Here is a 19,786-nt window from a genome sequence, read left to right on the forward strand (position 1 = left end):
GTTTCAGGCCTGCACTGTGTCAGATGCCCTTCTCCACCTCGACCTGCCCCAAACCCTCCCCAGAGCTCCTGGATGTAGCCCTCTCTCCTAGAGCATCTGCTGGTGGTCTAACTGTGCCTGTCTCCCTGGTAGACTTGAGTTCCCACAGGACCCTCCCACCTTCCGCAAATGTGTATCCTAGGTGCCTCGCAAACAGTAGGTGCTCAATCACTGCATAATTGAGGACACTATACTGGCGGTAACTTAGGAGCCATCAAGAACAGAGGTTGAGAAAAGGCTTGCCCAGGACCAGGCCTGGGACTGGGGCCAGGACCCTGTTGTGGGGCTCTGGTTTGTCATTAGACATTTTATCCAATTAAGTCATTCTTGGCTGCTGGCGCCTGCTGGATCCTTGCCGGCCCCCTCTCACTCCCCTGCCCCTAATCGCAACCAGATGCTCTGGAAAAGATGGAGAGAGGGTGGTCTCCAGACCCCTTCCCCAAGATGCCCACTGGCTGAGATGGACCTGAGCCCAGTGCTGGGAAGGCAGCCTGCCTGTAGCCCAGACCGCAAGCCAGCGCTGTCTTGCCGCTCTCGGGTGGGGCCCACAGCTGCCCCTGGTGGCAGAACTATTTGTGCTGGGCTGGTCTGCCCAGCTCCCTGGGTCCTCCTTCAAGCAGCCCTCAGGCCTGGGCAGGAGCCAAAACAGGAAAGGAGCATGTGCAGAGCAAGTAGAGGAGCTCAGCTGGCCCAGAAAGGGATGCTGGAGATCTGCAGGCATCACCGTCCTGCAACCGAGAGAGGAGGGAGCCTGGATGGCGGGGGTCTGAGGCCTGGGGAGAGGGCAGGGAGAGGGGCCCAGCCAGAGCTGGGGCCAGGGAGGGCACGCCTGCCACCACAACCTGTGTGACCTTGGACCCATCAGTTTACCTCTCTAAGCCTCAGTTTCCTCATCACAAACATGGGGATGACAATCATGCCTATGGCACAGGCCACCATGAGCATCAAGGAAGAAACATAAATGAGACGGTTTTTAAACAGGGAGGGGCTTCCCTGGTGGTGCAGCGGTTAAGAATCCACCTGTCAATGCAGGGGACATGGGTTTGAGCCCTGGTCCGGGAAGATCCCACATGCCGCGGAGCAAGTAAGCCCGTGCGCCTATCCAACCCTCAGCCACCCCCTGCTCTGCCTTCTGCCTTGCACTGGAGAGCTCCCTCTTCCCAGCAAGAAGCTTCCAGAGCATACGCTAGTCATGTATTCATCCATTCCACCACCCATGGCCCTAAGTAGCATACAGTCTAGTGGGATGTCACAATAGTGACAGTAATGATAAAAATAACAGCTGACTTTTAGAGAATGCTTATTCTGTGCTGGTACTATTCCAAAGGCTTTAAACCCACTAACTCATTTAATCCCCACAGTCACCCCATGAGAGAGGTGCTAGTTTTAGATCTATTTTACAAATTGGGAAACTGAGCCACGAGGACATTAAGGAATCTCCCCAGGTCACACAACTAGTCCAGGACAGGATTTGCACTCAGGCACAGAAAAAGTGCAGGCTCTGCTCAGACCACAGAAAGTACAAGAGGTGACTGGCAATGCCAGGCTGTGTCCTAAGGTGCAGGGGCAGAATGCACTGGGTGCCATTGGGTCCAAACCTGGGAGCTTCTCTGGCAGACTGTAGCCCCTGGAATGCAGGGGCACGGCCCAGTGGTAGTGCCCCAACCCTCTTCTGGTGCCCCTGCCCTGCTCCAGGGCAAGAAGCAACAGGCTGACTTCACGAGGCCTGGTCACGCAATCCCAGCGTCTGGGCCAAGCCACCTTCATCCCACACGTCACACAAGCTTGCCATTCCAACCTCATGGCCACCACTCAGTCCTGGCCACCGTCACCTCTTTCCTGGTGGCAACTTCAGCCCCCACCCTTAATGCCCTTGGGCCAGTCTCCCACACGCCTGCCAGAGCACCCTGCCCAGAGGACAAACTTCATTCCATCTCTCCCATGCTCCCCTCTCGCCATGACCCTTCGGCTGAAAGCCCAGCCCCTCCACTCAGCACTTGAGCCCCTTCATGACAGGATCCCTGCTGGTTTCTCCAGCCTCCCATCTTCCTACAGCCCTTTGCAGGACGCAGCCCTACTCTCTCTGGCCACGAGGCTTCACACATGCAATTTTCTCATCCTAGATCACTCTGCTCCATAAATAAATCTTTCTCCTGATGAGCTCTTGCTCATCCTTCAAGTCTCATGAGATGTCACTTCTTCCCAGTGCCTCCTCTGACATTTCTGCCCCTCACCCCAAATGCTACATGCACCGTCCCAGCCCTGATCCTGACATATTGCTGCTACCTGTGCCACCACAGGCTCTAGGTGCCTGACATAGAGCAGATGCTCATCAAGCACACATGGATGATGGAAGGAAAGAAGGGAGGAAGGGAGGGAGGAAGGAAGGGAGGGAGGAAGGGAGGAAGGGAGGGAGGGAGGAAGGAAGAGGGGAAGGGAGAAAGGAAGAGAGAAAGGAAGGGAGGAAGGAAGGGAAGAAGGGAAGGAGGGAGGAAGGGAGGGAGGGAGGGAGGGAGGGAGGGAGGGAGGGAGGAAGGAAGAGGGGAGGGAGGAAGGGAGGAAGGAAGGGAGGGAGGGAGGAAGGAAGAGGGGAAGGAAGAAAGGAAGAGAGGAAGGAAGGGAGGAAGGAAGGGAAGAAGGGAGGGAGGAAGCGGGGAAGGGAGAAGGGAAGAGAGGAAGGAAGGGAGGAAGGAAGGAAGGCATCCTTAAATGTCCTGAGTACCTGCAACCCACAGGGTTGAAAAGACCCTCCCCTCATGGCACAGCCTCACCAGAAACCCTCGCTGTAGTATCACAGCAATAAAAGCACAGGTTTGGAATCAGACAAGCTTGAGATTGAACTTTGAATCTATCACTTACTGCCTATGACTTCGGACAAATTTCATAATCTCTCTAAGCCTCAGTTTCCTCCTCTGGAAAGTGCAAGTGATAAAACCTACATCGGGCGAGTCATTTTGAGTCTTAAATAAAATAATGTGCACAAAGCACCCAGCAGAGTCCTCCTGCCTTTCCTGGGTTTCACATGAGGACCAACTTTCTGAGGGGCCCGGGGAAGGCTCCAGACCCTGAGCTGAAATCCTGCCCCTCAGTTACAAAGCCCCCAACTGCACCCTCTCCCCTCCTGCTGGCAGGCAGAAACGCACTGAGGACCCTGAGCTGGGGAGAGAGAGGGAGGCATGAGGAAGGGGCAGGGAGGGATGGCCAGTAGCTCAGAAGAAAAGAGGGGAGGAGAGGAGAAAAGAAGAGTTTGCCTCTCTGAGTTTCTCTCAAAGGGACAGACTGGGGTCTGTGACCCCCTCTGATTCATTCACTCACTCAGTACATGTTTATTGAGACCCTACTGTGTGCCAGGCACCGTGCTGGGTGCTGGGGCAGCAACAGGGAACAGGCAGACACAACCCCCGTGCCCATGAAGATTCTAGTCGGGAAAGACACACACAAAATGAGTAATTCAGCAAATGAGACAACGTGAGGTAGCGAGAAGGGCTGTGAGGGAAACAGAAGGGCGAGAGAGTTGGGGATTGTTGCTACTCTGGACAGAGCCCTCAGGGTGAGCCCCTCTGAGAGGCGGCCCTTGAGCTGATGGAGAACTGGACGAAGAGAAGCCCGATACCTGCAGATCCCAGGGGACAGCAGCCGGAGGGTTTTGGGGGATGGCCGCAGGCAGAGTGAGAGCAGGGCTGGAGGTGGGGAGGGGCTGTCCGACGGCCACTGTGAGAAATCTGGATTTCAGTCTCGCTCTGCTTGGAGGTCCCTGGTGAGCAAGGAGGAGGCCGGAAGCAGAGTCATAGCTTCAAGGGGCCCTAGAGGCAATCTGGTCCAAACCTCATTTTATGGATGGGGAAACCAAGGGTCAGAGAAAGGAGGAAGTTGCCAGGGTCACCAGGGGTCGGTGCTGGCCCTGGTCTCCTGACAGCCAGGAAGTCACGTCCAGCTGCCTTTTCCTTCTCTGTCTGCTGTAGGCACTTCCGGTTTCCCCTGGACCAGACCCTGAGTGCCACCACCCCCACGCTCCCCCTGTGCACCCCAGTATCTTCCTGTCTGTCCATCTGTCTGTCTATCAGCCTCTGCTGGCCTCGCCCACCACCTGACTATATCTTTGGGTCACTCATCTTTCTCCTGCTCCCATTTTAATGATAGACGAAGTTTCAAGGCTCCACTAAACAAGCCAATTCATCAAGCGGGAGGGGAGATCTCAGCTCCCTCCTGAGCCCATCCCCACCGCAGCGCGGAGGACTTGGAGCCTTGGGGCTGGATGGCAGCGCCTCTCAGGTCCAGCTCCCCGCTGCCCTTTCACCGTCACCAGGGCTCCACCACCAATCAGAGCAACCCTCCCTCAGAATGTCCCACCCCGCATCTGTTCTCCCCAGAAGACATCCCTCTGCCTCCACACAGGGCCCCCCTCAAATCCAGCCTTCCCTTGTGAAAAAAGCACAGCCCTGGGAGTAATAGCTGCCCCCGCTGGCTTCTTAGAGCTTCCTTAGGTCTAACCAATCTCTCCTGCTACAGAGAAAGTCCATTTCTCCTGGTTGAATCTCTGTCAAAGCCGAGGAGACAGGGTGTCCTGTACTGAGAGATGTGATTCAAGTCTCTGTCTGCCCCCTCTTTCTGACCTCCCAGGGTATCTACTCTTCCAACCCAACTCTGAAGAGGCAGCCCTCAGCCAGGCCTGGGTCTGGCCCCCATGGCCCAGCACATCCTTGTTTCCTCCCAATGCCCCCTTCCCCAACCCACTCCATGGTTCTCCCAACTCAGTCAGCTTCAGAGCCATCTCTCATCCACCCAGTCACATCCTAAGTTCAGAGGACCCCACCAGGTTGGGTTTGCAAAGGACCTCAAAAATTGACCTGTCCAACCCATTCCTTTTTATATTGAGATCTAAAAGATTGCTTTCAATTACCCCATACACATCCTAACAAATCTGAAAAGGAAAGACAAACATTAAAAAAGAAAAAAGATCTCTCATAATCTCACCACCAAGAGTTAAAAATTTTGCCCACAGCCTCACTTTATAAGGGAGGAAATAGGCCCAGAGAGGGAAAGTAACTTGCTCAAGGTCACACAGCAAGTGAGATGCTGGGACTAGAAACCAAGTCTCTGGCCACTCTCTGCGTGGTCTCTCTGAAAACTGGTGGTTCTTCACCAGCAGCCTCTTGCCATATCAGCTTCCACTGTCCTCTGCCCACACCCTCCTTCTCAACAGGGACCCAGGCCTGTCTCAGCTACATTCAGGGATCATTAAAGTCAAGCACACTGTCACTGACGCTTTGCCTGATGCCAGCACATCCCTGAGACACAGCAGCCCACCTACAGCATCCCCCTCGCCAAACCCTCCACCTGCTCCATCCATCTGGGGGACATGTATGCCAGTGAGGCATGGAGCACTATCTTCCCAATTCTCTCTCTCAAGAGGCTTGACTGCAATTACCCACCTCCCCAACCCCAGAGAAGTTCTATGTACATGAGAAGGAAAGAGGAGAATGTAAAATTACTTGTTGAAAAATGGTTCTCCTTTTGTAACAGGAGGGACTCAAGGTAGATCTCAGAAAGGACTTCCAGGTGAGAGCGATGATTGTAGAGAACTGCTGTGTGGAAGAGGAGTGTGCAAGATAGGACACCCCCACCCCCCAATCTAGAGCCAGAGAAGCTAAAGGCCAAGGACCACCAGGGCAGAGCAGCGCAGGAGTGACAGGAGGACCCTGGAGGCTGGGGGTGGGGGAGTGGCAAGTTGCTTCTTTCTGGGCCCTGCTCTCCAAGTACCAAACGGAGAGAGGAAGGCGTTTGGCCCCTACTGCCCTTGTTGGAGGAAAGATGCTGGGTCTCCTCCATCCTCCTGGCTGCTCCCACCCAGCGCCCAGCCTGGGTCAGCTTGGGAGTGGGGGCAGGGAAAAGAAAAAGGAGGCAAAACTGGGACAGGAGGCACCCCAGACTCCGCATCTCATCAGAATTCAGCCTCATCCGGTGTGACCAGGGGTCCCTATGTCTCTCCCACTGCCCCTTTTGGGGCCAGAGCCCACTGCCTTATAGATCCCCCTCTACCAGGGTCCCTCCAGTGTCCTTCCAGGAGGGAAGGAGAGATCGGGGCATCAGTGTCTGACGCTTCCTCCCTCACTCATACACCCTGTGTGTTTAGAAAAGTGGGGTCCCTGTCCACCTGCCACAGTCCACAGGGCGCCCGGCCTCCCGCGGACACGACCCCCGGCGCCTCAAACATCGCCAGCCTGCCGGTACCTGCCCATGCCCACGCCCGCCTACCTGCCCCCCGACCCCCGCCCCGATCTACCCCAGCCAACTCCGGCCAGTCCTACCTGCTCCGGGCTGGGGGCTCAGCCCCCGGGCAGCCTCCCTGAGCACCAGCACGAGGAGCCAGAGCTCAGCCCGCATGGTGGGGGCCAGGGCCCGCCCCCGGCCCGCAGCTGCCCCGGCCGGGCTCTGGCGGCGCGGTCCCCCGGGCTGGCAGGCGGAGGGGTGGGCGGCGGAGCGGCGGGCGGAGCGCGGGGCCGGCGAGCAGCGGGAGCGGCGAGAGCGGCGAGAGCGGCGAGAGCGGCGAGAGCGGCGGAGCGCCAGCGGGCGGCGAGAGCGGCGAGAGCGGCGAGAGCGGCGGAGCGCCAGCGGGCGGCGAGCGAGCAGAGCGGCCTCCCGGAGCGGGGACCGGGGAGGGGGCGGGGCGGGGCGGGGGGGGGGGCGCGGCGCCTCCAGAGCTCGCCCCGAGGCTTCCCCAGCCCTCCCAGCCCTGCCCGAGCGCTCCCCGAGAGCTCCCGCGGCCGCTCCCAAGGCGGGGGGAGGGGGGGCAGCGGACGCAGGAGGGGGACAGGGCGGGGGACCCTCGGGCTGGAGGAACCCCCGAAGAGCATCAGCTACCCCCACACCGCACCTTAGCTCCTGCCTCCCTTCCCCTCCTGACTCCCCGGGGGAAAGCGGTGGAGAGAAGGCTCGAGAGGCCAGACCTCTTCCTCGGACCATGAGCTCCTACCACCCACCCCCCCGACCCAGCTCCACCAGGCTTCCCGACTTTCTGGGCTGTTCCACGGAGTTGTGTGGGTTTCTGATGCCCACCCCCACCCCAGAATCTCCCCTTGCAGCAGAGGCCTGAATTCCACGCCCTCCCGTGGCTCCTCTCCACTTTATCCCACCCCCATCCCCCATTGCCAGCAGACAATTGTCTTGTCCCCATTGTCTTGCCCCCCAGCCCAGCAGACATGGAGGTGGAGGGGGCCTGGCTCACCCCTACTTTGAAATAACCTGGACCCCTTCCCACCCCCAGAAGGTAACCGAGGCCACCCTCCTCTCCGGGGACCCCAGGCCTCTTCAGGGCCCGACCCAGTCAATCTTCAAAGCCAGTCCCAGAGCAAGGAAATGTCTCACCCCAACTGCCACCACCTTATAGCAGGCTCTGGGGATAGATTCCCCCCCCCCTTTTTTTTTCCTACCACAACAGAATAAAATACCTGCAATTTAGGAGATTTAATAGACGGCAGGGAATCAGGTCAGGACACGGAGGTGCCTCTTCCCTCCCCGACCTACTTCGTACGACGGCAAGAAACTCGAGCGCTGGATGGAGGGAGATAGAGGGGCGAGGGGGGTGCCCTGACATATACGGGGCTGGGGTCCTAAAGACTCTCTAATCTTTCAGAATCCCAGTTCCTCCTTCCTCAGGACCCAGGGTCCCAGAAGCAACCTCCTCCAGTCCTAAGCCCTCTATTCAATCACAATGAGACAAGACAAGGCCTATCTGTAAGTTCTTCTTGTTGTCTTACTTAAATTGCTATTTTGCCGACTCAGGATCAAAAAGACTGCTGCTTCCAGCTGTAGCTTCTTGCTGCCCTCTAGTGGGCACAGGACGAGCCGCATCGCGCCTGTTCTGCGGTTTTCCTCACTTTCTGGTCCTGGCCTGGAGCTGCCCGCGACCTCCTACTCCAGCCGGGCAGGTTCACAAGTCTTTGCCCCTACCTTCCGAGAGGTCAAGGTGAGAGGTCCCAGGACGAAATTCCAGCTCCGGCACTGATTTCTTTGTACATTCCCCCGTCCGGGATGCCCCGCGGTCTGTTTTAAAAGGTCTCTTAATAAGAACTCAGGCTGAAACAGCAACTCGGAAATAATTAGAAGCAAACGACCTGTCATTTTTTTTAATGTAAACTTCTAGAACTTGAGTATACATCAGAATCACCTGGAGGGCTTATTAAAACACAGATTTCTGGGCGCCACCCCCAAGCTCAATAGAGATAGGGACGAGAATCCTCATTTCTAACACGTTCCCAGGTGGTGGTGCTGTTCTCGGTACCACATTTTGCGAGCCACTGCTTTAGAATTCCTGTATTTTGTACTCTCGCTGCTCCTCATCCGCCCAAAATAGAGGTGGCGAAGGAAATGTCAACACAAAATTGTGGAAGAAAAAAAAAATGCTGTAAAGAAAATTGTTGGAGAATCGGAGTTCGGTGCCTTAAAAAGGCACTGAGGGGGCACCCGGATTTGAACCGGGGACCTCTTGATCTGCAGTCAAATGCTCTACCACTGAGCTATACCCCCTCTGGTGGCAAAGCCACACGGATGACTTATTAGTGCTTCTCTGGCGCAGGCGCTGTGCCGGGCGCAAGAATAGAAAGGAGGGCCAATGTTTACAAGAGACGGAGAGAAAATGAATCTCAAGAGATTACTCATCTGGGTGCAGGGTTTGTTTCCTGAAGCTCTGAACTAAAGAATTCTAATGATGTAAGAAACTTGCAGTTTGGGAATGTGGGAGGGGAAGTCCCTAGAGATTCCTCACTTCAGGGGCCTTCCTTTGGGCCTGGGTCCCCCTTTCCTGCCCTGCTAGAGTTCCCTTAGCGTTTCTCTTGGCGCCCATTTCTCCATCCTACACGCTCTCGTAGACTCCTCTCGGCCTTCCTTCCCCAGCCCGAGCCCGGCCCTTAGAGACTCAGCTTCTCTTGCTCTCAACAGCAATTGGGGTCCGTGGGCAAGGCCACCTGCGGGTGCTACCGCCTCCGCCCTACCATTACGAGAGTGGGTCTTTGTACAATCCACCAACAGACTGAGGGCGTGGTCTGGCCAGGCCGCGGACTCCACCCTCGCCCGACTGCAAAACGGGACAGCAGTGCTCGAGGATCCTTCCCCTCGCGTTTGTAAGGGAACTTCAACATGTGCATTGCCAAGACTAAGAAAACGCGAAAAGTCTTGCTGAGAGAGGGGGCACCCGGATTTGAACCGGGGACCTCTTGATCTGCAGTCAAATGCTCTACCACTGAGCTATACCCCCATCCTCTTACTATTTTCCCGTGAGAATGAGTTTCCGTGGAATAAGGGGATGATATTACCTTTGAACTATTGTGTTTCTCTTTGAAAATAATCTAATGGAAGGAACATAGAATCTGAACGGCGATGTTTACAATTCCTGAGTTCTTTCTCCACAATCACGCCTTATGGAAACCACAAGGTTAAAAAAATCCTGAGCCCTCTATATCTGTGTCCAGCCTCTCACAGAGATGTCACTACCTGACTTGGGAAGGGAAGAGACCCACTGACCTCGGGACCATCCCAGGTCGTCTGGGGTAATAGCACTGCTCCCTGTACACAGATGGGTAGCCTGGGTTTCCATCCTGTTTCCAGCTCTGCTTTGATAGGACCCCTGGGCTTTTCCAACCCCAAAGGGCCCCTCCTCCCCTCCTCCATGAGTTAGCATCAAACCACTCTTTCCCCTAGGCCCAGGCAGAGCCCAGAGCTCTGAATCCTGGCAAGGACGGTGTCAGTCACCTGGCAGAGAGCCGTAGAGCCCAGGACCAAAGAGCCAGTCCCCTAGCCAGATAGACCCTTGAGGCAGCCCCCCTCCATTTCCAAGGTGGATTTCCCCTGCCTGAGAGCTTTGTATGAAAACCAAAAGCCAGTCTGAGGCACAAGCAGAAGAAGCAGGCAGAAATAAGAGGTGAGCAGTTTTCAATGACATTTATTACACCTTCATAAAATTCCTAATACAGTGTGAAAAAAATCACTACAAAAAGACAAGAAAAGCAAATGCTCTAGGAATCTGAGACATTTGGGAGGAGTAGGATTCACACTGGAAAGACACTGGGAGCGAAGGTGCGGCGTAAAGCTCAAAAGCTGTGGTCAGAGGGAATGGGAGGGTGAGCGAGGAGTAGAACTCCCTGCAGTGCGAGGGACTGTCCCTGGCCAGAAGGTCCTGTCCTCTGCCCTCTCCCCTCCCAGCTTTTGGCTCTGCTCTCCTTCTCCTGAGCCGACCCCTTCACCTTTCTGGAATCTCCTTTGATCAAAGGGTAGGGGACAAAGATGTCTAAGGGGCCAGAAAGCTGGAGTGGGGGTGAGGGGGCTAGGGTTAGGGTTCTAGGAAATAAAGAAAAATTCCAGGGTTTCTTACTCTGTCCTACAGAGAGGTTGAGGGCCGAGGGGAGGGGGCTCCACTTCCTAATCCCCCAGCACATCCAACAGCTTCCCTGGTGTCTCCAAGAAGGACACCTGCTCCCATGGAGTGAAGGGCAGCTTTTACTGTTGTCCTGTCTGCAGCAATTCACGGTGCTCAGTCTAGCGCCTCAGTGGGGGTTGGGTGGATAGCGGCAATCTCACTGTCCATAGCTGCCCCTGGTCCCAGCAGAGAATCACAGAAAAATAACAAACGGTCACTTGGGTTTTCCACCCACATAGTCCATGCAAAACCCTCCAATGTTTCTGGTTGGCCTCAGGCTGGGACATCAGTTGACAGTGGCCCAAGACTGCATCCACTGAAGCCCGGCAGGCAGCCTGCAGGGACAGAGGAACAGGGCAAGGATCAGCATGTCCCATGAGGATGATGGCCTTCCCAGCCCCCAGCGCCTGCCCAGAGCTGACTGATGGAGCGACCACATTTATAACCAATTTTGTGTTCAGTTAACAAATATGAACGGACTGTGTACCTACCATGTATCAGGTACTGTGCTAGGGGTTACTGGTGAAAAAATAGACATGCCCTCTAGGGCTTACAGTCTAGCAGAGGAGATAGATATTAAACAAATGATCAAACAATTCTGTAACTACGTGCTCTGATGAAGGTTAGAAAGGAGATGTACAGAGGCCTCTGGATGTCTGGGAGTCAGGGAGGGCTTCTTTGAGGAAGAGGTCTGGAGACTCACCTTAGCAATGTCTTTGGGCAAGGCTCCAGTGCCCCCTTCCCACCCGCTCCATCACTGGGTCAGTACCAGGGTGGCTTCAAAGGCCTGGAAGGAGGCTCCATAAGCAAGTTCTTCCATTACACTGTGAGCAACCCCAGAGAAGGAGTAGAGTCTTGGTCATGTCTGTATCACTTGGCACAGTGTCTGGCACATGGGGGTTACTTAGGAAATGCCGCTTGAATTGAACCAACTGTGGTTTGGGGGAGGGGGTTCCTCCTGACCCAGGAGTTGGCAAGGACACTGCCAGAAATGTGTGGTTCCTTGGGCTGGCCTGCTTAAAGTCTCCCCTTCTTCAGCTGGGCATCCAGGCCCCCAGCCTGCTGTGACTCCACTTGAGAGGGAAGAGGAAAGGGAATTCTCCAGGCCTGATTCGAGGTCCTTTCTGTAGGACCATGACCTAGCTCTCTCACATCCTTCAGGTGTTTAAGCAGCTACCTTCTCAGCAGCCCCTCCCTGGACACCTTATCTAAAACTGCAACATTCCCCACAACAGACATCCAACTTCCCTTTCCTATTGATTTTTCCCCTTTACACTTATCACTTTTTAACTTACCGTGTATTTTTCTTATTTTTATTGTTTATTGTCTGTTTCCCACGCCCACACCCCACCCCCACTGGAAAATAAGCTCCACAAGGGCAGGGATTTTTGTCTGTTTTGTTCACTGCTGTTTCTCAGGTGCCTAGGACAGTGCTTGGCACAAAGTATAGTCACTTCTCCATATCCATGGGGGATTGGTTCCAGAATCCTCGCAGACACCTAAATTCTCGGATACTCAAGTGCCTTATATAAAGTAGCATATATTTGCATATAACCTAGGCATATCCTCCTATATACTGTAAATCAACTCTAGATTACTTATAATACCTAATATAATGTAAATGCTATGTAAAGAGTTGTAAATACAATATAAATGCTATGTAAATCATTGCTGGAACACGGCAAATTCAAATTTTGCTTTTTGGAATTTTCTGGCATTTTCTTTTTCGAATATTTTCCATCTGCAGTTGGTTGAATCTGAGGATGTGGAACCCATGGATATGGAGGATGGACTGTAGGTGCCCAATGAATGTTAAATGAATGATATCATTTATTCTCTATAGGAACTCTGGGAGGGAACAGGTATAATCACCCTCCTCTGTACAGATAAGGAAACTCAAGGCCAAAAGGACTTGAGAGAGATTCCTGCCTGGAAGGCTTGTCCCCCAGGTCTTCCCATGGCTGTCTCTTCATTCAGGTCTCAGCTCAGAAGTCACCTCCTAGTAGAGATGGTCCCTGACGACCAGAGCTAAAGCAAACCCATCCCTGTTATTCAATTTCACTTTCTTCAAGCACTTCTCAGTACCTAAAATGTTTGTGTTTAGGTGGAGTGTCGCCTCTCTCCCCACTAGAACAAACCCCTAGAGAGCAGGGACCCTGTCTTGCTCACTGCTTACCCACAGCATCTTAACCATGGGTAGATGCTCAGCTGTCTTGACCCAGGAGCTAACTGTGAGCCAGATTCTGACAACAGAGAGCCAGGAGAAGGTTCTGATGGTCAGCACCACTGGTTAGGCCAAGCCCTGGAGGTCCAGGTGGGACAGCCATTAACCTTTCCCCGGTGAGGGCTCAGCAGCCCTGTATGTGCCATGTGCCACGGGTGGCCTTTGATGGCACTAAGGGTGAGGAATTGGGAGATCTCCACAGTGGTCATGGAGTCCTTCATGTCCTGCTTATTGGCAAAGATCAGGACGGAAGCATCTCATAGAGCCTGTGGACAGAGGAACCCAGCCCCAGTCAGCCTGCCAGGACCCAGCCCCCCTTCCCACTGCCCCATGAGTCCTCCCGACCTCCCCTGCTTCCCCAGGCGGGGTGGGGATGGAGGTCCTGCCCAACACTAACAACCGCATCCAGTGACACCGACAGCTCCTGGAATGCCTCCCAGCCAGCTCATAGAATCCTTACAATGATCTCAGGAGGTAAGAATTTGATGATCCTCCCCGTTTATACTTGGGGAAATTGAGGATTAGAGAGGTGAAGTAACTTGTCTGGGGTCCCACAACGAGTGAGAAGTGGGGTCAGAACCTGAACTTGCAACTCTGGCTTCTGTGATCAGCTGTGCTGAGGATGTTACTGCCCTTCATCTGGGATAATCTCGCCCTGCCCAAGCCGCTGGGATAGAGGTTCTCAGAGACTGGGGCATTAGGAATAACGCTCAGAGAGGCTAAGTGAGTAGACTGAGGTCACAGAGCTAGTACACCGGGTCCTCTCCCAACTGCAGGGGTCTTACCTCATGGGCCAGCATCTTATACAGCTCCTACAGAGCGGTCAGCAGTTGATCCCGGTCCATGCTGTCAATCACAAGGATGATGAACTGGCCAGCAAAGGCGAGTTGTGAGTGATGGGCTTTCTCTTCAATGAACGTGTCTCCTTGCTCACTGTACTCTGCCCTGATGTAAGTCCCACAGAAAACAAACTGTGCATTCTCAAGACCTCACTGCCCTAGTCCCATTTGAATTCCCTTTTCTACCCAGACCCAGGGTGGACTGAGCACAACTTCTGATTGTGTGCCAGAGGTTATGCCAAGCACTGGGCCTTCATGACTCCGTTTAGGCCTCACCACAACCCTGTGGAACTGGAACTATTACGATGCCTACAAACTACGAGACTGAGGGTCAGGGAGGTGATGTATCTTGCCCTTGGCCACACAGCCTATGAATAGCAGTACTGGAGCTTGAAATCAGCTCCCACTCCAGGAATGAAACCACTGGATTCTGCTGCTGCCAGAATGAGAAAGTAAGGCCCCCAGAGACAAAGGGCCTACCCCATCCAAGGCATCAAACAGAAAGCTGACAGCAAGCAGACAAAGCTGCCAGGAAGCATTCAAAAATTTTAACGGGCTTTGTGCTGCATTAAGTATTTGACACATCTGAATTAGCTCTTGTTTTATTATTTAATTTTCACAGCCCAGAGAGGTCATTATTATGGTCTCCATCTCACAATGGGGGAACCAAGGCTCAGAGAGGTTAAGTGACTGGCTAATATCACACAGCTCCTCCAAGCCCAGGCACCCTCCTCACCTCAGCACTGGAGTAGTATGTGTTCCAAGAGGAGCGCAGAGCCTCCTCTCCTCCTATGTCCCACATGAAGAAGTGGGTCTTTTGCCAAACAATCTTCTCCACGTTGCTACGGATGGTGGGACATGTAGGGACCACCTCATTTGTCAGGCTGGGGAGGCAGGAGAGAGTACCAAGTGTTCAGCCCAGTCCACTCCCAGCTCTGGCCCCCACCTTAAGTCAGGCTGAATCTAACTTAGAACAATTCAGCCCAGGTTGACGGAGCCTCTGCTGGGCATGAGGGAATGCAGACAGGAGTGAGACCAAGTCCTGCCTGGCTTGGACCCCAGAGAGGGGAGACTTATTAGAGAAGTCTCCCCAAACTTTAATATGCAGCTGAATCACCTGGGAGTCTTGCTAAAGTGCAGATTGTGATCCAGTGGGTCTGGGCTAGGGCCCAGCATTTTGCATTTCTAACAAGCTTCCAGATGATGCCAACACTGCCGGTCCGTGGACCACACTTTGAGTAGCAAAAGGGATCGGAAAAAGGAGACAGACATAAGTTGAGGGCCATCAGAAAGGGGCTTTGTTTAAAGTGACTTAGAAAACACACACGTTTTTATATGTAGGGAATGCCTCTGGAAAATCTGGGAAGTGAAACTGGGAGTTAGGGGTGAGAGGGAAACTTACTTTTCACTATATATGCTTGTATTGTTTGAATTTCCCTTTTCTTCTAATTAAAAATATATATATATATTACTTTTTCAGGGGAAAATTTTCCTAACTGAATAGGATCCAAACAGGAGAGATGCCATCCAGAGTGAATATCGGGAAAAGCTCCGATGGATAATTACTCAGCACTTGTGCCAGACTCTGCTAGACCAGGAGCTACAGAGACCAGGCCGACCCAAAGCTGGCCCTACCTTTTGGGTTTGAAGAAGGGGGGAGAAAATGAAGACACAAGACTGGGGTGCAGGAGTTAGAAGCAGAGACCTGACGCTAGGGGGAGCGAAGAGCACGGAGACCATCGGGCAGGTTCGGACAGCTTCAAGCCCGCAACCGGGTTTGGCAGGGGCCGGGGGTAGACGGAGGGGAGCAGTGGGGTTGCTCATACTGAGCACGATTCGAAGGCCTGGCCGAGAAGTCACTGAACTGAGCGGCCACTATACCAGGAAGGTCACACCAGGTTCCTCCAGTCAATCCTCCTGGCTACAGGGGAACCCGAGAACGCAGGGAAGGGCTCCGGTGATTGGTCCAAATGCTTGTCAGTCTGGTGGGAAGGCCCAGCCCCGCCCCCCATCCGAGAGTCGCTTTCAACTGGTAGAGAATGGAGGTCTTTCCTACATTGTCCAGTCCCACGATGATAACCTTGTGTTCTGGCGGCATCCGGGGGAAGGGCAGGGTCAGGGCCAAACCCGATGACCAGGGGACTGTGTGCTCCCCCAGGCCTCCCAGGAAGGAGACAAGTGTTTCCAGCAGGTTGGGGGGGCCTGTCCCCTCCTTACTACTTCTGCTCCCCCGCCCCCTTCCCCCACAAAAAAACAACAGGGCAGGTTTCTTTCCCACCGGGCCGAGACACCTGCGCCACTCCTGAACAGTGGAAATGGGAGCTAAGCCCCACATTCCCCGCTCCACATTTCCAGAAAAGCGATTGTGCCAAAGATCGGGGGCGCTCAGGGCTTGCCAAGAGAAGGGGTCTGAGGAAAGAGCCGAGCGTGAAGTCACAATCGCAGGAAACCGGCGACAGCGCTGAGCCGGAGGAAGGAGGCTCGCCCAGCCCTGCGCCCCTGGGCGCACCGAAGCGCGCGACCGCCGAGGAGTGGGCGGGGAGGGGGCAGGGGAGACTGCGGAGCAGGCGGGGAGGCCCCACTCAGGACCCTCCGAGCCCGAGGTCCCCCATCACATCCGCCCAGAAGACCCCAGATCGGGGGGATGGGGGGACAAGTGGGAGCCGGATCAAAGCGGCCGCTTGGATGTCCTGTGCGCCCTTTAACCCTGTTTCCGGAAGGTGCTCATCAACTTGCCGATCAGTTGTCTCATGGCACGTCCCGGGTCAGACAGGGATAGGACTCGGGGGCTTTCGGGTGCCCGGGTCGAGTCCCCGAGCTTGGAGCCCCGCCCCCACACACACACCCCGGGAGGGCCGGGCAAGCTTTACCTACGAGGTTGCGGACGCCCCATGAGTCCGTCCCCTAAGGGGCCTGGGAATCCCCTGGGACGCTGGCCCCTCGAGGGCGCTATGAACCTCACAGTGACAATGAGCTATGTGTCCAGAGCCCTGGAGGTGTAAGGAAAATGGGGTCCAGACTTCACATCCTCTCCCTCGCCCTGAGAAAACCCCAAGAGTTCTCTGGGCGGACTGCTGCCCACTGCAAATCAAAGAGACCTAGCCCAGGGGCCCACATCGGATGCCAGCTCTGCCTTCTCCGAGTGCCATGTCTGAGGCACTAGACAAGCAAAACCCTAGGCCACCCACCTTCTGTACTTACTAGCTGTGTGAGGCAGACAGAGCCCACTGATCCTCTCTGAGCTGGGAGAACGTTCCAACCCTCTACAGGTCTCTAGTTGTTTCACCAGTGTGGGTCCCGTAGGCCTACTCCGAGTGAGTTCCCTTGGGGAAGGGCAAGGTGTCCCCTCCTTTTGCAGGCCCCTTGGTGATGGGCCACTTCTAGGAGTAGAGCAGTGCTGCTTCTATGGTTCACTGACAAAACAACTGCTCCAGCACAGCTTTCTGATTCCCAAGGGTGGGCATCTGAAGACAGTGACGGAGCAAAAAGAGAGATCTCTCAGCCGGAGACCCTGCAAAGGGGTCCAGGATACTAAGACCCAGCCAAGCAGAGCCTGGGCCAAGAGAGAGCCAGGCTGGAAGAGGGAGCTGCTTGTGGCTGTTTGTGAATTTCCTTCTTTGCTTAAACTGGGAAAAACCAGAAGACAAAAAGAGAAATGGGGAAGGCAAGCCAAACTCAGGCTGAGGGGGCGGTTAAGAGAGACCAGTCACCACACAGGAGACTCGACTCCTTCTAGCCCTCTGCCACTGCCCTCTTACAGCCCATGAGTGCTGCCCTTCCCCGAGGGAACAACACTGTAACTGGTCTCCCTGCCTCCCCTCCACTCAGAGCATCCGCCTCACATCCCTATTAACCTTCCTAAAGCACAGCTCAGAGTCTGTTACTCCACAGCTCATAAACCTTCAGTGGCTCCCTATTGCCCACTGGAGTCAGATCAGTCTCCTCACCTGACATTGAAGAGCCTCCATGAACAACCCTCACCTGCATCCACAGGTTATCCCCCCATGCTCTGCATCCATGGTCCTTGCCCACACAGGCCCAACTATGATTTTGCTTCTGTATTTCCTCCACCTGAATGTCTTTCACCTTCTCAGAACGGTGGGTTCCTCTGTCCCTTTAGGTGCCCGCCATAGAAGCCACCTACTTCCCAAGCCCTGGCCTGGTTCTCCAACTAAATGGGGCTTCTTTCTACACTGAGACGATAACTGGCATGTCTGCTTTCTCCAGTTAACTGTGAGTCCTAGGGAATTCCCTGGCAGTCCAGCAGTTAGGGATCCGCACTCTCACTGCCAAGGGCCTGGGCTCGATCCCTGGTCGGGGATCTAAAATCCCATGAGGTGTGGCCATAAAAAACAAAAAAACCCAAAAACTGTGAGTCTCAGAGGGCGGGGTCATGTCATGCTCATCTGTGTACCCCACCCCCACTCCCTGCCCGAGCCAGCGCCTGGCATACAGTGAGGATGTGTTGTTATTGGACTGAAGGGCCATAAGTTAAGTTACAGCCTGAGAAATGGTCTTTGGAGTATTAAAAAAAAGGAGTATGAGCACAAGTTGAAGAGGATTGAGGAAGGCTGGGAAGTTTGTGGAGAGAACAGCTCACAAAATACAGAAATTTCATCCCACCCAGGGTGGTGCCCAGAGTTAGAAGGAAGGAGAACTGACTACCAGAGCCCATCTGGGCTGATTCCATTTCAGCCCTAGTTAAAAAGGAGCTGGGGCTGCGGCTGGGTGGAGTAGGATAGGGGCGCAGAGGGTGCTAGGGGAAGCAGAAATGTTTAAAGTATTTTTACCATCTGTTTCCTGGAGGGGAGGCGGGAAGGAACCTCTTAGTGCACCCTGACCCCACCATCAATAGCAGAATTGAAAGTGACGTTCTGCTCGCTGGAGCACGTTCAGTAAACAGACAAGAGCTGCCTCTGCTGTGAGGCCCAGAGTCTGGATCCTAGGGGGTACTCATTCATTTATTCATTCATTTGACAGGTGTGAGTCAGGAATTAGGAACATGCCAAGCAGACAAAACAGACCCTGTCCGGGTCTTATGGAGCTTGCCATCTAGTTAGGCAGACAAATACACACACTAAAAACCAACACACAACCAAAAAAAAACCCTGAGAGACAGTAGGCTGGAAGGCCTGATTTAGAAGGGAGCCAAGGCACACTTCTCCGAGGATGTGATTACTGGGGCTAAGAAAAGATTTTTGTCAAGGGTACTGGGCTGGAAACCACCCTACTTTCCACCCCGCTCCCAGGCCCTGGTGGCCTCAACTCAGCTCACTTGTAGGATGGTGGAAACCTTCAGTCTCTCCGACCTCAGCTCACTCTAGGGTAGAACCTCCTCAAAAGACAGAAGCAGCTGGTCAGGCAGGGAGATAGGAGGGGTCCCCAGCATCTCGGTTCCTGAGTCCCTGAGGTGGCTGCGGTCATAGCACCAGCCTCCCTGGGCCTAGTCCCAGCCGACTTCACGGTTGTTGAAATCCTCACATGTTGACAACCACCAACGTGCTTATTGTGTGCTGGTTGAGGTCTTATGGTTACCAGGAGACAAGAGCCTCTCTCTCTTCAGGGACTTCCTGGTGGTCCAGTGGCCAAGACTCTGCGCTCCCAACGCAGGGGGCCTGGGTTCGATCCCTGGTCAGGGAACTAGATCCCACATGCCGCCACTGAAAATCCCACATGCCACAGGTAAGACCCAGCGCAGCCAAATAAATAAGTAAATAAATAAATATTAAAAAAAAAAAAAAGTCTCTCCTCATCTCTCAATATCTCTAAGCCACCTAGAAATGCCTCTGCCAGCAAGTTCTGGGCAAATGCAATTTCAGGCAGAAGACACGTGGAGAGAAGACAGAAACATACTCAGACACCTGCCTTCTCCTCCCCTGCACCCCTTCCCTTGCAGAAGCTAGGGCATCCTGGGCCAGGGGAATTAGCATGAGACTTGGGTGTCACGGACACCACAGAACTTGAAATCCGATCTCAGTTTATGTCCTTGCTTGATGGCTGTGTTACTATGGACAGACTGCTTAACCTCACTGAGCTTTATCTGTAAACTGAAGCTAATGAGTCCTGCCTTTGATTTAAAGTACCAGGGTCCACTGCAGATGGAGTTCCTCTGTGCAGCCCCAGACCCAGCCTGTTTTCTGCTCTTCTCCTCTTGGACGTTCTCCCACATGCACCTTAAACCCACCTTGTCCAAAGCTAAGTATCATTTCTGCCTCTGACCTGTTTTTTCATCTGCTTCCTCTATGTCTGGGAAGACCCTCACCCACAGTCACC

The 19,786-nt window shown here is 54.2% G+C and overlaps 2 protein-coding genes across 3 annotated transcripts in view; both read right to left on the bottom strand.

The window, feature by feature from the left end:
* Positions 1–12,461, bottom strand: part of PLXDC1 (plexin domain containing 1) — a 75,800-nt gene extending 63,339 nt beyond the window's left edge. Inside the window, exon 1 of one of the 2 annotated variants that reach the window (XM_082442374.1) lies at positions 6,914–12,461. Coding sequence is in view for 1 of the 2 variants with exons in the window: in XM_082442373.1 (XP_082298499.1) it covers positions 6,348–6,423 (76 nt within the window). In the remaining variant the exon portion in view is untranslated. Of the gene's footprint in view, positions 1–6,347; positions 6,565–6,913 lie in introns of those variants that run through there. The other variant, XM_082442373.1, reaches the window with a different exon arrangement.
* A 29-nt stretch (positions 12,462–12,490) lies between these two features.
* On the bottom strand, positions 12,491–19,189 carry ARL5C (ARF like GTPase 5C). Its single transcript, XM_082442399.1, is given in 6 exon segments — positions 12,491–12,931; positions 12,935–12,940; positions 13,460–13,486; positions 13,490–13,543; positions 14,250–14,397; positions 16,384–19,189. Coding segments are annotated over 6 exon segments (462 nt in total). The 5' UTR covers positions 16,407–19,189; the 3' UTR covers positions 12,491–12,727.
* Between the last annotated feature and the right edge of the window lie 597 nt (positions 19,190–19,786).

The sequence above is a fragment of the Balaenoptera physalus genome (assembly GCF_965194825.1).
Source record: "Balaenoptera physalus genome assembly, chromosome: 20".
Lineage (NCBI taxonomy): Eukaryota > Metazoa > Chordata > Mammalia > Artiodactyla > Balaenopteridae > Balaenoptera > Balaenoptera physalus.